The sequence below is a fragment of the Bombina bombina genome, chromosome 1 (genome assembly GCF_027579735.1).
Source record: "Bombina bombina isolate aBomBom1 chromosome 1, aBomBom1.pri, whole genome shotgun sequence".
NCBI classification, from domain to species: Eukaryota; Metazoa; Chordata; class Amphibia; order Anura; family Bombinatoridae; genus Bombina; species Bombina bombina.
Window position 1 is genome coordinate 1,240,692,318 of NC_069499.1, and position 19,045 is coordinate 1,240,711,362.

General features: G+C 39.8%; 1 protein-coding gene across 2 annotated transcripts in view; it reads left to right on the plus strand.

Annotated features, from left to right (window-relative positions):
* Positions 1–19,045, plus strand: part of GAN (gigaxonin) — a 198,872-nt gene that overhangs the window by 77,065 nt on the left and 102,762 nt on the right. For both annotated transcript variants that reach the window (XM_053700679.1, XM_053700685.1), the window contains 2 exons: positions 14,440–14,657; positions 14,746–14,867. In XM_053700679.1, the coding sequence (XP_053556654.1) occupies positions 14,440–14,657; positions 14,746–14,867 (340 nt within the window). The remainder of the gene's footprint in view (positions 1–14,439; positions 14,658–14,745; positions 14,868–19,045) is intronic.

A 19,045-nucleotide genomic window follows, 5' to 3' on the forward strand; every position in this document is an offset into this window, starting at 1 on the left:
AGTTCATTATTTCAACTGTCATTTAATCGTTTAGTGCTTCTTGAGGCACAGTACGTTTTTATTAAATAAAATTGTAACCGAGTTGCATGTTTATTGCCAGTGTGTTAAACATGTCTGATTCAGAGGAAGACACCTGTGTCATTTGTTCCAATGCCAAGGTGGAGCCCAATAGAAATTTATGTACTAACTGTATTGATGCTACCTTAAATAAAAGCCAATCTGTACAAATTGAACAAATTTCACCAAATAGCGAGGGGAGAGTTATGCCGACTAACTCGCCTCACGTGTCAGTACCTGCATCTCCCGCCCGGGAGGTGCGTGATATTATGGCGCCTAGTACATCTGGGCAGCCATTACAGATAACATTACAAGATATGGCTACTGTTATGACCGAAGTTTTGGCTAAATTACCAGAACTAAGAGGCAAGCGTGATCACTCTGGGGTGAGAACAGAGTGCGCTGATAATTCTAGGGCCATGTCTGATACTGCGTCACAGCTGGCAGAGCATGAGGACGGAGAGCTTCATTCTGTGGGTGACGGTTCTGATCCAAACAGATTGGATTCAGATATTTCAAATTTTAAATTTAAATTGGAAAACCTCCGTGTATTACTAGGGGAGGTCTTAGCAGCTCTCAACGATTGTAACGCTGTTGCAATACCAGAGAAAATGTGTAGGTTGGATAAATACTTTGCGGTACCGGCGAGTACTGACGTTTTTCCTATACCTAAGAGATTAACTGAAATTGTTACTAAGGAGTGGGATAGACCCGGTGTGCCGTTCTCACCCCCTCCAATATTTAGAAAGATGTTTCCAATAGACGCCACCACACGGGACTTATGGCAAACGGTCCCTAAGGTGGAGGGAGCAGTTTCTACTTTAGCTAAGCGTACCACTATCCCGGTGGAGGATAGCTGTGCCTTTTCAGATCCTATGGATAAAAAATTAGAGGGTTACCTTAAGAAAATGTTTGTTCAACAAGGTTTTATATTACAACCCCTTGCATGCATCGCGCCGATCACGGCTGCGGCAGCATTTTGGATTGAGTCTCTGGAAGAGAACCTTAGTTCAGCTACGCTGGACGACATTACGGACAGGCTTAGAGTCCTTAAACTAGCTAATTCATTCATTTCGGAGGCCGTAGTACATTTAACCAAACTTACGGCTAAGAATTCAGGATTCGCCATTCAGGCACGCAGGGCGCTGTGGCTAAAATCCTGGTCGGCTGATGTAACTTCTAAGTCCAAATTACTTCATATACCTTTCAAGGGGCAAACTTTATTTGGGCCCGGTTTGAAAGAAATTATTGCTGACATTACAGGAGGTAAGGGCCACGCTCTACCTCAAGACAAAGCCAAAGCTAAGGCTAGACAGTCTAATTTTCGTCCCTTTCGGAATTTCAAAGCAGGAGCAGCGCCAACTTCCACTGCACCAAAACAGGGAGGAGCTGTTGCTCGTTACAGACAAGGCTGGAAGCCTAACCAGTCCTGGAACAAGGGCAAGCAGACCAGTAAACCTGCTGCTGCCCCAAAGACAGCATGAACCGAGGGCCCCCGATCCGGGACCGGATCTAGTGGGGGGCAGACTCTCTCTCTTCGCCCAGGCTTGGGCAAGAGATGTCCAGGATCCCTGGGCGCTAGAGATCATATCTCAGGGATACCTTCTAGACTTCAAATTCTCTCCCCCAAGAGGGAGATTTCATCTGTCAAGGTTGTCAACAAACCAAATAAAGAAGGACGCGTTTCTACGCTGTGTACAAGATCTGTTATTAATGGGAGTGATCCATCCGGTTCCGCGGTCGGAACAAGGACAAGGGTTTTACTCAAACCTGTTTGTGGTTCCCAAAAAAGAGGGAACTTTCAGGCCAATCTTGGATTTAAAGATCCTAAACAAATTCCTAAGAGTTCCATCGTTCAAGATGGAAACTATTCGGACAATCTTACCCATGATCCAAGAGGGTCAGTACATGACCACAGTGGATTTAAAGGATGCTTACCTTCACATACCGATTCACAAGGATCATTACCGGTATCTAAGGTTTGCCTTCTTAAACAGGCATTACCAGTTTGTAGCCCTTCCATTCGGATTGGCTACGGCTCCAAGAATCTTTACAAAGGTTCTGGGTGCCCTTCTGGCGGTACTAAGACCGCGAGGAATTTCGGTAGCTCCGTACCTAGACGACATTCTGATACAAGCTTCAAGCTTTCAAACTGCCAAGTCTCATACAGAGTTAGTTCTGGCATTTCTAAGGTCGCATGGATGGAAAGTGAACGAAAAGAAGAGTTCTCTCTTTCCTCTCACGAGAGTTCCATTCTTGGGGACTCTTATAGATTCTGTAGAAATGAAGATTTATCTGACAGAAGACAGATTAACAAAGCTTCTAAATGCATGCCGTGTCCTTCATTCCATTCAACTCCCGTCAGTAGCTCAATGCATGGAGGTGATCGGCTTAATGGTAGCAGCAATGGACATAGTTCCCTTTGCACGCCTACATCTCAGACCGCTGCAATTGTGCATGCTGAGTCAGTGGAATGGGGACTACTCAGATTTGTCCCCCACTCTGAATCTGGATCAAGAGACCAGAAACTCTCTTCTATGGTGGCTTTCTCGGCCACATCTGTCCAGGGGGATGCCGTTCAGCAGGCCGGACTGGACAATTGTAACAACAGACGCCAGCCTTCTAGGTTGGGGCGCTGTCTGGAATTCTCTGAAGGCTCAGGGACAATGGAGTCAGGAGGAAAGTCTCCTGCCAATAAACATTCTGGAATTGAGAGCAGTTCTCAATGCCCTTCTAGCTTGGCCCCAGTTAAAGACTCGGGGGTTCATCAGGTTTCAGTCGGACAACATCACGACTGTAGCTTACATCAACCATCAAGGAGGGACAAGAAGCTCCCTAGCAATGATAGAAGTATCAAAGATAATTCGCTGGGCAGAGTCTCACTCTTGCCACCTGTCAGCAATCCACATCCCGGGAGTGGAGAACTGGGAGGCGGATTTCTTGAGTCGCCAGACTCTTCATCCGGGGGAGTGGGAACTTCATCCGGAGGTCTTTGCCCAAATACTTCAACGTTGGGGCAAACCAGAGATAGATCTCATGGCGTCTCGCCAGAACGCCAAACTTCCTCGCTACGGATCCAGATCCAGGGATCCGGGAGCGGTTCTGATAGATGCTTTGACAGCACCTTGGAACTTCAGGATGGCTTATGTGTTTCCACCCTTCCCACTGCTTCCTCGATTGATTGCCAAAATCAAACAGGAGAGAGCATCAGTGATTCTAATAGCGCCTGCATGGCCGCGCAGGACTTGGTATGCAGATCTAGTGGACATGTCATCCTGTCCGCCTTGGTCTCTACCTCTAAGACAGGACCTTCTGATTCAGGGTCCATTCAAACATCAAAGTCTAACTTCTCTGAAGCTGACTGCTTGGAAATTGAACGCTTGATTTTATCAAAACGTGGTTTTTCTGAGTCGGTTATTGATACCCTGATACAGGCTAGGAAGCCTGTTACCAGAAAGATTTACCATAAAATATGGCGTAAATACCTATACTGGTGTGAATCCAAAGATTACTCCTGGAGTAAGGTTAGGATTCCTAGGATATTGTCTTTTCTACAAGAAGGTTTAGAAAAGGGTTTATCGGCTAGCTCATTAAAGGGACAGATCTCAGCTCTGTCCATCTTGTTACACAGGCGTCTGTCAGAAAATTCAGACATCCAGGCCTTTTGTCAGGCTTTAGCTAGGATCAAGCCTGTGTTTAAAACTGTTGCTCCGCCATGGAGTTTAAACTTAGTTCTTAACGTTTTACAGGGTGTTCCGTTTGAACCCCTTCATTCCATTGATATAAAATTGTTATCTTGGAAAGTTCTATTTTTAATGGCTATTTCCTCGGCTCGAAGAGTCTCTGAGTTATCAGCCCTACATTGTGATTCTCCTTATCTGATCTTTCACTCAGACAAGGTAGTTCTGCGTACTAAACCTGGGTTCTTACCTAAGGTAGTCACTAACAGGAATATCAATCAAGAGATTGTTGTTCCATCCTTGTGTCCAAATCCTTCTTCAAAGAAGGAACGTCTTCTACACAATCTGGATGTAGTTCGTGCCCTCAAGTTCTACTTGCAGGCAACTAAAGATTTTCGCCAAACTTCTTCCCTGTTTGTCGTTTATTCTGGACAGAGGAGAGGTCAAAAAGCTTCTGCTACCTCTCTCTTTTTTTGGCTTCGTAGCATAATACGTTTAGCCTATGAGACTGCTGGACAGCAGCCTCCTGAAAGAATTACAGCTCATTCCACTAGAGCTGTGGCTTCCACTTGGGCCTTTAAGAATGAGGCCTCTGTTGAACAGATTTGCAAGGCTGCAACTTGGTCTTCGCTTCATACTTTTTCCAAATTTTACAAATTTGACACTTTTGCTTCTTCGGAGGCTATTTTTGGGAGAAAGGTTCTTCAGGCAGTGGTTCCTTCTGTATAATGAGCCTGCCTATCCCTCCCGTCATCCGTGTACTTTTGCTTTGGTATTGGTATCCCAGAAGTAATGATGACCCGTGGACTGATCACACATAACAGAAGAAAACATAATTTATGCTTACCTGATAAATTCCTTTCTTCTGTTGTGTGATCAGTCCACGGCCCGCCCTGTTTTTTTAAGGCAGGTACATATTTTTTAAATTATAATTCAGTCACCACTACACCCTTGGTTTCTCCTTTCTCGTTGGTCTTTGGTCGAATGACTGGAGGTGACGTAGAGGGGAGGAGCTATATAGCAACTCTGCTGGGTGAATCCTCTTGCACTTCCTGTAGGGGAGCAGATAATATCCCAGAAGTAATGATGACCCGTGGACTGATCACACAACAGAAGAAAGGAATTTATCAGGTAAGCATAAATTATGTTTTCATGTAAACAGGATTAAATTCCTTGGATACATAATAACTCCTAACAGGATCCAAATGGACCCAGATGAAGTTTCATCAGTACTAGAATGGCCTACACCAAAATCGGTTCGTGCCCTACAACGTTTTATTGGTTTTGCCAATTACTATCGAAAGTTTATCAAAAACTTTTCTGATATAGTAAAGCCATTAACTCAGTTGACTAGTAAAAAACAAAGATATAAATGGACCGAACAGGCCCAATTAGCCTTTGACTACTTAAAGGGGCAATTCTCCAAAGCCCCCATCTTACATATGCCAGATCCTAAGCTACAATATGTGTTAGAGGTAGACGCCTCAAGTTCAGGTATAGGGGTAGTTCTATCTCAAAAAGCAGAAAACAAATCGGAATTATTTCCTGTGGCTTATTACTCAAGGAGATTCACACCTGCAGAAAATAATTATAGCATAGGAGATAAAGAACTCCTTGCTATAAAAGTATCCCTTGAACAATGGAGGCACTTACTGGAAGGCACACACGAACCATTTAAAATCTTCACAGATCATAAGAATCTGGAATATTTGAAGAGAAGCAAAACTCTAACTTCCAGACAAGTAAGGTGGTCATTATTCTTAGATAGATTCAATTTCTTGATCACATACCGACCAGGAAGCCTGAATACCAAGGCTGATGCATTGTCCCGAGTACAGGAAATGACACCTCAAGAGACCATGACTCCAATAGTACCAATCGATAAATTCATTGGAGTATTGACACCTTTTGAGGAAGAAATTAAAAGGGCACAAGAAAAAGAAACCAATACACCAAAGTCCTGTCACAAAAACCTAACTACTGGTTTAATAAACCATAAAGATCCGTTATACATACCCTGTTCCTTAAGAAAACAAATATTGAAACACACTCACGATGAACCTCTATCCGGTCATACCGGAATACAAAAAACCATTGAAAAAACAAGAAGAAACTATTGGTGGCCCCAAATGAATCAAACCATCCAAGATTATGTCAATTCCTGTGACACTTGTGCTAGAAACAAAATCGATCATAAAGGGCCCATCGGATTGTTGACCCCATTGCCAGTTCCGGATAAACCCTGGTCCATGATCTCGATGGACTTTATTGTAGAGCTACCAAAATCTCGAAACTATAATACTATATTAGTTGTCGTTGATCATCTAACAAAATTGGGACATTTTATACCCCTAAAATGGTTACCCTCCGCATTCACTACAGCAAATGTTTTCCTTAACCACATAGTGAAACTCCACGGACTACCCACTGATATAATAACAGATAGAGGTACACAATTCACCTCATCATTTTGGAGATCATTATGCAAATTGTTAAAAATCACACCAAGATATTCAACAGCCTTCCACCCCCAAACCAATGGGATGACTGAGAAACTAAACCAAACATTAGAACAATATCTTCGTTGTTACATCTCCCATTTGCAGGATGATTGGATGGATTATTTATCGATGGCGGAATTCTCTTACAATAATTCGGTGTAATCCTCAACAAAAATGACACCGTTTTATGTAACCTATGGCTATCATCCGACTACTTTGGCACTATCTAGAACTGACGTAAACTCACCAGCTGCTAAAGACTATTCTTTACAACTTGAGGCAAGACTAGCCCTAGTCAAAAAACACTTATCTGATGCAAAAAATTATCTGAAAGCTTATTATGATAAACGTCACAGACCCAGTCCCGTCTATAAGGTGGGTGACAAAGTATTACTGTCTGTGAAGAATCTAAAATTACATGTACCCTCTAAGAAATTGGCGAACCAATACATCGGACCTTTTGTAATCAATAAAATTCTGAACCCTATGACGGTATGTTTAACTCTTCCTAATGCTTATAGGATTCACCCCACTATACATTTGTCTCTGATAAAACCTTATATTTCTTCTATACAAAGCAACCTTCGGATTCCATCTACGTTACAAATAGATGACCAAGACGAATTTGAGATGGACCGTATTCTAGATTCTAGAATCAAGAACCGTCACCTAGAGTACTTGCTGAAATGGAAAGGTTTTGGTCCTGAGGACAATTCTTGGCATCGTAGCACTGACATTTCTGCTCCCCGTTTGATTAGATCTTTTCATCGCAGGTATCCTTTGAAGCCATCCCTCTCGTCATTGGGGGGACCAACTACTGATGTTATATTAAGTACACCAAAAGACTCATTTATTCTATCAAACCTCTGAATTGTTTGCTTTAAGTTTCATACCAATATTGCAACATTGTTTCTACTCATTTATTCCTTGCTTCTGCATGGCATCTACAAAGTTTTCTTACAGTAAAAGACTCACTAGTGATTCAACAGGTAGTTCAAACCATACTGCCTGTTTAATTCATTTAAAGAGCAACAAATCCTTATTCTAAAAACACTGCATAAGTTCTTGTACAAAACAAGATATCACAGCCCCTTTCAACATCAAAATCTTGATTCTCTGAGGCTGACTGTGTGGAGATTGAACGCCTAGTCTTGGCCAAGAGAGGCTTTTAAGAAAGTGTGATTGATACGGGCTTGTACAATTTATCTTCTAGTCTATAACCCATTACGCTTAACTAATATAGATATTGAAATAGGGTTTAGACTAAACTGGGATAGTATTGTATTGGTGGTCCATTTATTTCACAGGTGGATTAAAAACCATATACTGTACATTGTTCAACATTATTATTATTCTAGTACCATGTTATAAGTAGAGCTGCACAATAATAATCGATTATGAAAATAGTTGTCAACGAATCTCATAATCGATTAGTTGGTCTGTGCACAACACCATCTGCTTCACACCAATGAACTCCTGCACATGGTATTGTGTTTTATGGTTATGTCCTTAGCCTAAAGGATGTCTACAGACGTATACTTTTCACTTTTTCAGGACAGTATAAGTTTACAACTACCCCTGGCTTATGTGCAACCCAGATATAATATCTGTTATTTTTAGAGCGGACTAGATATTTTCTTCTAACCTGGTTATGTACCCTTGCATATAGATATTCAAGATATTTTATATGTTAGAATGAAGTCAAGGGTTACTTTGAGAGGCCCCTTGCCAAGGTGGAAAACACTTTGCATTGGTGAATATCCCACTTTGGTGAAATTGGCAAAACCCTACTTATGCATCTCAAGCACCTCAACACCATCTGAGTGCCTCTTCTCTGCTACAGGAAATATGCTGCAAACAGAGAACCAGCCTTAGCCAGAAGCATGTGGACATGTTGAGATTTTTTCATTTCAATGCAAAGTTTCTGAAAGAGTGAATAACAGAATGTTATTAACAGTGATAGTCTAACTCTTTTTAGTTCTACCTCTTCTCAAACAGTTTTTGTTTTTGTTTTGTTTAATTATAAAACTGTTCTCTGCTGCTTAAAAATTGGACAAACAGTTGTGTTAATGTAAAGTTTTAGTCTGAAGTTTATATTTGTAACACTCAGTATGTGGATTTTATTTAAAAAATAGGAAACAATTATTGATTCTTTTTTTATCCGATTAGTCGATTAATCGAAAAAATAATTGGCTAATTAATCGATTATGAAAATAATCGTTAGTTGCAGCCCTAGTTATAAGATGATTTGCTTTAATTTTATATAGGCAATAGATTACTCAGATATCAGTGCGGTATAGGTCACGGCAGTATAGAGATCATAATATTTGAACTGCTCCAGTCTATCATTTCCAATATACCCATGCAAATTAGCCCGTTTGGCTAGTTAGATTAGTTACACAGAAATTATTTCAACCTGAATTATTAGATACAAGCTGTAACTAACTGCCAGAGATTTTGTATCCATTTGTGTGTGGTGTTAACACATTGTACAAGCATGGATTATTCCTGATACACAATCAAATCAGACCTTTATTCATGATCAATTCTTACATTGTTTACACTGCTGAATAAAGTTTGACCTGACTACTATAATTGTATTGTGAATCACGTTGACTCCACATATACACCATATCACTATTTAGTTAAAAATTTAGTTAAAATTATTACTAGGCTATCTATCGATATATACAGTAATAGACTTAACAGAATACTGTTTGTGAGTATTCACTTGATAATCAAACTACAATATAAAATAATTTTTAGAGACATTTATTAACGATTACCATCAGTTTGATATGCACATTATAAAACTTGAATGTAACCCTTTGTACCAGTATTTCCTGTTATGACCAAATAACATTAAGGATTTCATCATTATATTCCCTCAGTTGAGGCACTTTACTTAACTTTATAGAAAGCACCTACTACATCCCAATTTGAGACCACTTGTATTTTCTATTTACATAGGCCTAATTCACTTATTCAGTGAGTCTCTTAATATATAGTATCAACCCGCATCTGTGTCGTTTTTAACGTGTATGTCACACCACCATTGTCCTTTTGGTTTTAATTTTATATTAATAAAAGTTATATTTTACTAACCCTTTTAGGAACTCCTTAGCCCTAGTCAGGGCTCAGAGTGCTATAGGTGCACACTTATAGAGAGTATACACTTCTCTGTGTCATCTCTCTTTTGTGTTTACATTTATTACTTGTGCACAAGCACCATCTTTTTTTCCACATTGAGGAATATCATACAGATTTATTCCTCTATTAGCATACTTTAGAGAAGAATGCCCAAGTAGTTCAATTGTTCGTGTGTAGTAACACACGATTGATACTCTCATTCAGGCAAGGAGGCCAGTCGCTCGTTGCATCTAGTTGTCCTGGTATGAGAAGCATGGATATCCTTGGCATAATATGAAGGTATCCAGGATTCTGTCCTTTCTCCAAGACGGTTTGGAGAAGGGTCTTGCCGCTAGTTCCTTAAAGGGACAGATTTCGGCATTGTCAGCCTTGTTGCATAGGAGACTCGCTGAGCTCCCTGAAATCCAATCCTTTGTTCATGATCTGTCTAGAATCAGGCCTGTCTTTAGACAGGCTGCTCCCCCATGGAGCTTAAACTTGGTCCTTAAGGTTTTGCAGAGGGTTCCGTTTGAGCCTATGCATTCCATTGACATTAATATTCTGTCCTGGAAGGTTCTCTTCCTGTTGGCCATTGCATCGGCACGCAGAGTATCTGAACTGGCTGCCCTGCAATGTGAGCCACCTTCGCACTGGTTTGGGGTTTCTTCCCAAGGTGGTGTCTAACCATAACACCAATCAGGAAATAGTGGTTCCTTCTTTGTGTCCTAACCCTTATTTTTCTAAGGAGAGGTTACTTCATAATCTGGATGTGGTTCGTGCCCTGAAGTTCTATCTTCAGGCTACGAAGGATTTCAGACAGTCTATATCTCTTTTTGTGATGTATTCAGGGAAGCTCAATGGGCAAAAAGCCTCTTCTATTGCTTTGTCCTTTTGGTTGAGGAGCTTGATTCGCTTGGCCTATGAGACAGCGGGACATAAGCCTCCTCAGAGGATCACGGCTCATTCAACTAGAGCTGTGCCTTCTTCTTGGGCCTTCAAGAATGAGGCCTCTATGGAGCAAATTTGTACCTGGTCCTCCTTACACACTTTTACTAAGTTTTGCAAATTTTGAAGTGTTTTGCTTCTGCGGAAGCTTTTTTTGGGAGAGAGGTTTTGCAGGCTGTGGTGCCCGCCTTTTCCCTCCAGGTTTCATTCAGTGTCCTCTAGCTTGGGTATATGTTCCCAACAGTAATAAATGAAGCCGTGGACGCTCCTCCCCTTTAGATGGAAAACATAAATATGCTTACCTGATGATTTCATTTCCATCGAGGGGAGGAGATTCCACGGCTTCCGCCCGTATCTCCGATGGGCGGACCTAAATTGAATTAATTTTCTGGCACCCGTTATACACTGATATTTCTCCTACTGTTCCTTGTTTCCTCGGCAGAATGACTGGGGGATGAGGGAAGGTGGGGGGGGTGGTTATTTAAGCCTGTGGCTGGTGTGTGTTTGTCACCTCCTAGTGGCCAGGTTCTTAATTCCCAACAGTAATGAATGAAGCCGTGGACTCTTCTCCCCTCGATGGAAATTAAATTATCAGGTAAGCATAATTTGTTTTTTAGTGTCTTTCTCGGGTTGTATCACTGCATAGTCTTACAGAGTGACCTATTTTTTTTTTATTTATTTATAGCTTTGACAGGGTAAAGTAGGGATGCCAAGTGTCCAGACTTTTTAACTCTCTCCAGTAAAAAAAAAAGTTTAACTGATGTGTCTGTAGCCCCTATCAGTTTAGGCTGGGGAGCATTGTGGCCCTATGACTGACAAGGTCTGCATGCAATAAGACTTGCTTCCCCAAGGCAGAACATGCAGTGATCTGAGATGTCATCGCAGAAAAGGCAGCATGTCTGCAGAAAGAATGGGACACATGCAGGAACTGTTTACTCTTTCGCTTTGCAGCGCTGCTCTGCATCATGCTGTTCTCTTCAAACAGCATTGTGCTCTGGATGCACTGAGTATGTTTTCCTTAACTCAGTGCATCTAGAACAAACTGCTGTTTGAAGAGAACAGTCAAATATGGAGCAGCACTGCAAAGTAGCAGTGCATTTATTGTTGACTTGCTCCCAGGGATTATTTCACAAGTCAATTTTAAAACTTAACAAAAAATTTTTTTTGTTTTTCCCCCAGCTAATTTGCAATGCAGTTTTCAACTGCTGCACTATATTATAAAACTTAAAAAATTGCTTTATTCTCCAGTTAATCAACACATTGCAATATTGAGCTGGTGCTTTAGTGTAACTGCCTAATTTAAAATGTTATTTTATTTCAAAATGATCTACAGAAAATGTCTCAAAAATATTGCAGAAAGTGGAGAAATTTCTGCCTCTTGTCTTGCTCCAAAGGGACGTTAGACTGCTGGTCACAGCTGCCCTAGAATGGTTACTACTCATTATGCAATTGCTTTTCCTCCATGTTCCTGCAGCACTTTTCAGAGCTGCTCTTCAGTTTTAGCACTTAAAGCTTCCAGATGCTGAAGTTCTGCCTCTTTGTACTGGGGGCTGCGATCTTAGAGCTTACACCGTGTGACAGAAGCAGAGTGCATTTACAGTGAAGTTGCTGACTTTTTGACAACCGTATAATGTGCTTCAGGTGCACAATATAGAACAAAGTGCTTATTTTGTATATATTTTGTTGAACTTTAAAAGCTCTCTATCCCCAAATAAGTTATACGGCTGTCAAAAAGCTGGCAGCATCACTGATCTGTGTGTACCGCTTCTGTCACAGGTTGTGACAATACCTCAGCTCCAAGATGGCGGCACCCAGTATGAAAAGGCAGAGCTTCAACATCTGACACCTTTACTCTATTAAAATTGGAGAATTGATTTGCAAAAGGAGCTACAGGCACAAGTGGAAATACAATAACATGGTGAGTAGTAACCATGTCTTTTTAGTTGTGCTTAGCAGTTCAGTGTCCCTTTTAAGGATTTCATATGGGGATAAAGCTGAAAGGGGTTGCAGGACAATCAATTTATTCTTGAGTCCAATAAAGGCAGGTAATTTACAGGGCTGCAGGGAATTTATTGTGATCTGATAGAAGCTGCAGGGCCTTAGGATCTAATATAGATCTGATCTCTACCTCACATATGACTTTGTCTCAGATCTGACCCATTGCCTGCAGCCCCTGTGAGTTTTCTGCCTATCTTTCACCTCAGATCAGACCTGTAGCCATTATTAGTGAAATGCCCAAATAAAATGAAATCGGATACTATTGATTGCAGTCCTATAAGAAACCTCTAGTAACAAAAGGTTGCAAGAATGAAAAACTGTTTGCAAGCTGATATGCAGGCGCAAGAACAACTCTCTGAATGTACAGGGAGCTGTGGAATTTCACAGTTGTTCTACATTTTAGAAACTTTCATACTTAAAGGGACATGAAACTAAAAATAAATTCTTTCATGATTCAGACAGCATACAATTTAAAAAAAAAGTTTCTGATTTACTTCTATAATCAAATTTGCTTCATTCACATGTTGTTGTTCTTTTTTGAAGAGATATCTAGATAGAGTGCACATCTGGAGAACTATATGACATAGTGCTGGCCATCTAGTGCTCTTTCTAATGAATACCGTTGCAAAATAGTGCTGCAGACACGTTTGCACACACCTGAGCTTACTGTCCTGCTTTTCCAAAAAGGATAACAAGAAAGTGAATTAAAATTGATAATGCCTGTATAAGTAAATTAGAAAGTTATTTAAAATGGTATGTTCTATCTGAATCATTTAAGAAAAAGATGGGGGTTTTATGACCCTTTAAAGAGATGGAACATTTCTATCAAGCATATGAAATAGCAGCATTTACACATTTTTGTAAGACAAAAGTTTGTTAAAGCTGTTTTTATTTTTTGAAGGTAGCAGGAAGTACACCTAGGTCTTCTGAATTCTCACAGGTTGATAAGCAGTTCTCCCACTTCTGTATTGGTGGAGCGTGATATTCCTTCTAAGCATTAAAAAAAATAGTGTATGTAACTATAAATAAATTAATTTAAATATATATATGTGACCAAAGAAGAGCTGCACTCACTAGGTTTGTACTATAGAACAAAAAAAATACTTAATTTTTATACAGGTGATGTTTCGGGGGCCAAAAAACCCTTCCTCAGACCATTGAGCACAAGCTGTGAAAACTTGTCAAAATGCACCGAGATAAGAGTCAGGCTTCAAGGGCTTGGAATTTAGCATATGAGTCTACATAGAATGCGAAGAGAACAAAGCAAATTTGATGATAAAAGTAAATAGGAAAGTTGTTTAAAATTGCATGCTCTATCTGAATCATGAAAGTTTAATTTTGACTAGACTGTTCTTTTAACATTTAAATGCAGTAATTTTCAGCAGTTCATAACTCGAAAAATACTCATCAAATTTGCTTTAAACGTGTAGTCACTGAGGCTGCTCATAATTTTAAAGAAATGAATTAGTGTTTGAAAAACAGAGTTTACTATTGAGTGTTTCCACAAACTCTAACCATAGTTGTTCTGCGCTATGCACACACATTTTCATAAATACATACGTACATACATGCATACATTTTGGTGCATGTTTAAACTGTAGCTCCTCTGCACTACTGTGATATATATATATATATATATATATATATAGCAAGCTTCAACAAAATCAGAGGCAAACCAGGTTTTCTTAACGGCAATAAATTTGACTAATTGGTTTGAAGAAAACCTTGTTTGCCTCTGATTTTGTTGAAGCTTTCTGAATATTCACAGAGGGACCGGGTGGCTGACCCCAGGAGATATATTCACATCTTGGATTGATAGATATATATACACACAGACACACACATTCTTATACATACATTCATTCTGGTGCATGATTAAACCATGGTTGCTCTGCACTACTGTGTCATACATACTTACACACACACACACACACACTCTGATTCATACATACAGATATATATGTGTGTGTATGTGTGTATATATATATATATATATATATATATATATATATATACACACACATCCTAGTGCATGTTTATGCTGTGTGAGCCTGAGTCAGGCTGGAGTAAGTAGTTTCACTTTTTTGCATTGGCCGTTGTGTGATGATTATTTGTTTTTGCTCTCTCAGGTTCACATGAGGGAAGTATCATCTGCATTGTGGGTGAACGGACTAGACACCAACTACCTTCGTGAGCAAATGATGAATGAACCTTTGGTTCGGGAGATGGTTCGAGAGTGTTCTAACATCCCTCTAAATCAGGCTCTGCAAGGAGAGGCAATGCTCGCTTCCTTCAAACCCAGGGGTTACTCTGAGTGTATTGTAACAGCCGGAGGAGAAGAGAGAACGTTAGTTAGATGTATATGTGTAATCACTGTATGATAATGTGTGTTAACAGTTGTTATAACCAAAAAAAAAATGTTTTATGGTTTTTAGGACACGGAAGCCATTGGCAGCAGTTCGATGCATGTGTCCCCTCTATGATCGAAACAGGCAGCTGTGGATTGAGCTGGCTCCTTTAAGCATTCCTCGAATCAACCATGGGGTTCTTTCTGCAGGTACCTTGACAACCACAAACAAAATATATATAGCAAGATTTAGACAGAGTATAGTTCTTAAGAACTTTTCAATTTTATTTATATTATCAGATTTACTTTGTTGATTTGGTATCCTTGGTTGAAAAGCATGCTTATGTAGGTTTAGGAATACCCCCTTGTCTGGACCACTATATGGCAACAGTTTTGCAAGAATGATTTTAACAATATTATACATTTTTGAGCACTATATGCTACCATATAGTGTTCCAGACATGTCCACGCCCCTGAGCCTACCTAGGTATTCTCTTTAACAGAGCATATATAGAGAACAAAGAATATTATGTCAATTTTTTTTAATAAACTGTACACTATCTGAATGAAAAACATTGTTTTGTTTCTCATTTAATTATAACAGTTAGACATTAATACATTAAAGATTCCAGTTGAAATTTAAAGGGAAATGATTTAATGTGTTCCCAATGGTCCGTTTTACCTGTTGGAGTGTATTTAATTATTTGCAAACAACTCCTTTTATTTGTATTTTAAAAGGATGATTTTGCTGGTTGTATCTCCAACCATACTAAAAATATGTAAAGAGAGGACAATAGCATTGATTAGTCTCCCAGTGTGTGTGTGTGTGTGGGGGGGGTGTATGAGGGAGAGAAAGATTTAGTATTTTAAATAGCTGGTTGAGCTTATTCAACCCTTCCAGCCATAATTACTATTTCAATAACTATCATAAATAACATTAGCAGGTCTGGTTTACTTACAGGCCGAGCCCATTGTTATGGGCATTTGCTGTAGATCGATTTAAGGAACAAAACCAGCTTTTTCAAATGCAAAAATCAACATGGAGGGACAATTTCCCATAGATTTAATACTATGCAATAGGTTTAAGTCATTTGGAATACATTAACGGGAAAAATATTTTATAGTACAGTGTCCCTTTTAATAAAAAAGTCACTGTTTAATAAGGAGTAGTATGTAGACTTGGGGATACGCTCTTAAATGAAATCTCTGCATACGCAAACCAGAATATGCATTTGTCTTTTGAATAATAGGTATGAAAACATCTCTTTTTACTGACTTGTTGATGGTTACCCAGAAACCCCATGTGGACTTTTAGTACACCTGTTGAAGACCAATGAGTTCTAGAATCTTGCAGGATGGAAATTATTAGTCTTATAATTACTTTCCCCTCTGATTATACATTTTAAGGATCTAGTTTCCATTCTTTTAGAGCTTGTCTTACAAAATCCTCATTCCATTCCATGAAACTAGATTGTGTAGTTAGCCCGTCCAATGTTAATGCCTGGAACATCTAGATTTTGTATGCTTGGATTGGGTAAACGCAGACCAATTGACTATCAATAATAAAGTTTAAGTGGGAAATTAGAACTTTATTAAAAAAAAGTATATTTCTCTTGTTAAGTGTATCCAGTCCACGGATCATCCATTACTTATGGAATATATTCTCCTTCCCAACAGGAAGCTGCAAGAGTCCACCCACAGCAAAGCTGCTATATAGCTCCTCCCCTAACTGCCATATTCAGTCATTCTCTTGCAAGCCTCAACATAGATAGGAGGTCGTGAGAGTCTGTGGTGCTTTCTACTTAGTTTATTCTTCAATCAAAAGTTTGTTATTTTTAAATGGCACCGGAGTGTGCTGTTTATCTCAGGCAGTATTTGGAAGAAGAATCTGCCTGCGTTTTTCTATGATCTTAGCAGACGTAACTAAGATCCATTTGCTGTTCTCACACACTCTGAGGAGTGAGGTACTTCAGAGGGGGAATGGCGTGCAGGTTTTCCTGCAGATAAGGTATGTGCAGTAAAATATTTTTCTAGGAATGGAATTGACTAAGAAAATACTGCTGATACCGAAGTAATGTAAGTAAAGCCTTAAATGCAGCGATAGCGACTGGTATCAGGCTTATTAATAGAGATACATACTCTTGTAAAAATGTGTTTTAAAACGTTTGCTGGCATGTTTAATCGTTTTTTAACATATGTTTGGTGATAAAACTTATTGGGGCCTAAGTTTTTTTCCACATGGCTGGCTTAAATTTTGCATAGAAACAGTTAACTGAAGCTTCCCACTGTTGGCTGTGGCAGTTTGTTGTGTCTGTTTTTAAAAACGTCTATGTCATTTTTTTTTTATTTTTTTTTTTATCTGTTTTTTGCATTAAGGGGTTAATCATCCATTTGCAAGTGGGTGCAATGCTCTGTTACCTTATTACATGTACTGTAAAAATTTCGTTTGTTTTACTGCCTTTTTTTCACTGTTTTTCAAATTTTGACAAAATTTGTTTCTCTTAAAGGCACAGTAACGTTTTATATATTTGCTTGTTAACTTGATTTAAAGTGTTTTCCAAGCTTACTAGTCTCATTATTAGTCTGTTCTAACATGTCTGACATAGAGGAATCTCTGTGTTCATTATGTTTTAAAGCCATGGTGGAACCCCATCTTAGAATGTGTACCAGATGTACTGATTTCATGTTAAACAATAAAGATCATTTTTTGTCTTTAAAAACATTATCACCAGAGGATTCTGTCGTGGGGGTAGTTATGCCGACTAACTCTCCCCACGTGTCAGACCTTTTGATTCCCGCTTTAGGGACTCACGCTCAAATGGCGCCAAGTACATCAAGGGCACCCATAGCGTTTCTTTTACCAGGGGATTCTGTCGAGGGGAAAGTTATGCCGACTAACTCTCCCCACGTGTCAGACCCTTCGACTCCCGCTTCAGGGACTCACGCTCAAATGGCGCCAAGTACATCAAGGGCGCCCATAGCGTTTATTTTACAAGACATGGCAAAGGTGGTGAATAATATTCTGGCAGCAGTATTAGTCAGACTACCTGAAATTAAAGGAAAGCAGTTAGCTCTGGGGGTAGATACAGAGCATACAGATGCTTTAAGAACCATGTATGATACTACCTCACAATATGCTTAGTCTGTGGGTGATTTTTTTTTGACTCAGGGAAGATGATTTAACCTGATTCTGATATTTCTACATTTAAAATTTATGCTTGAGAACCTCCACTTGTTGCTCAGGGAGGCTTTGGCTGCTCTGAATGAATGTGTACAATCGCAGGGCCAGAGAAATTGTGTAGACTGGATAAATAATATGCAGTGCCGGTGTGTACTGATGTTTTTCCAATACCTAAAGAGGTTTACTAAATTTTTTTTAATAAGGAATGGGATAGACCAGGTGTGCCGTTCTCTTCCCCTCCTATTTTTTAGAAGAATGTTTTCTAATAGTTACCACCACACGGGACTTCTGGCAGACAGTTCCTAAGGTGGAGAGAAGAGTTTCTACTCTAGCTAAGCGTACCACTACCTCTGACAAGGACAGTTGTGCTTTTTAGATCCAATGGATAAAAAATGTTTATTCAACAGGGTTTTATCCTGCAGCCCCTTGCATACATTGCTTCTGTCACTGCTGCTGCGGCGTTCTGGGTTGAGTCTCTTGATGAGGCTTTACAGTTAAGCGACTCCATTGGATGAATATATTTGACAAGCTTATGCTAGCCAATTCCTTTGTTTTCTGATGCCTTGTTCATTTGACTAGACTAACGGCTAAGAATTCTGTTTTTTACTATACTGGCGCGCAGAGCGCTATGGCTTATATCATGGTCAGCTGTCGTGACTTTAATAAATAAGCTACTTAACTTCCCTTCAAGGGGCAGACCCTATTCGGGCCTGGTTTGAAGGAGATTATTGCTTATATCACTGGAGGAAAAGGTCATGCCCTTCCTCAGGATAGGTCTAAATCCAGGGCAAAAAAAAAAAAAAAAAAAAAAAAAAGTCTAATTTTCGTACCTTTTAAAAACTTCAGGGCAGGTGTGGCATCCTCTTCCTCTAAGGCAAAACAAGAGGGAATTTTTGCTCAGTCCAAGGTGGTCTGGAGACAATCGGACCTGGAACAAAGATAAGCAGGCCAAGGAGCCTGCTGCTGCCTCTAAGGCAGCATGAAGGAACGGACCCCTATCCGGTAACGGATCCTATAGGGGGCAGACTTTCATTCTTTGCCCAGGCTTGGGCAAGAGATGCCCAGGATCCCTAGGCATTGGAATTTATATCCCAGAGATATCTTCTGGATTTCAAAGATTCCCCCCCCAAAAAAGGGGAGATTTCGCCTTTCACAATTATCTGCAAACCAGATAAAGAAGGAGGCATTCTTACATTGTGTACGAGAT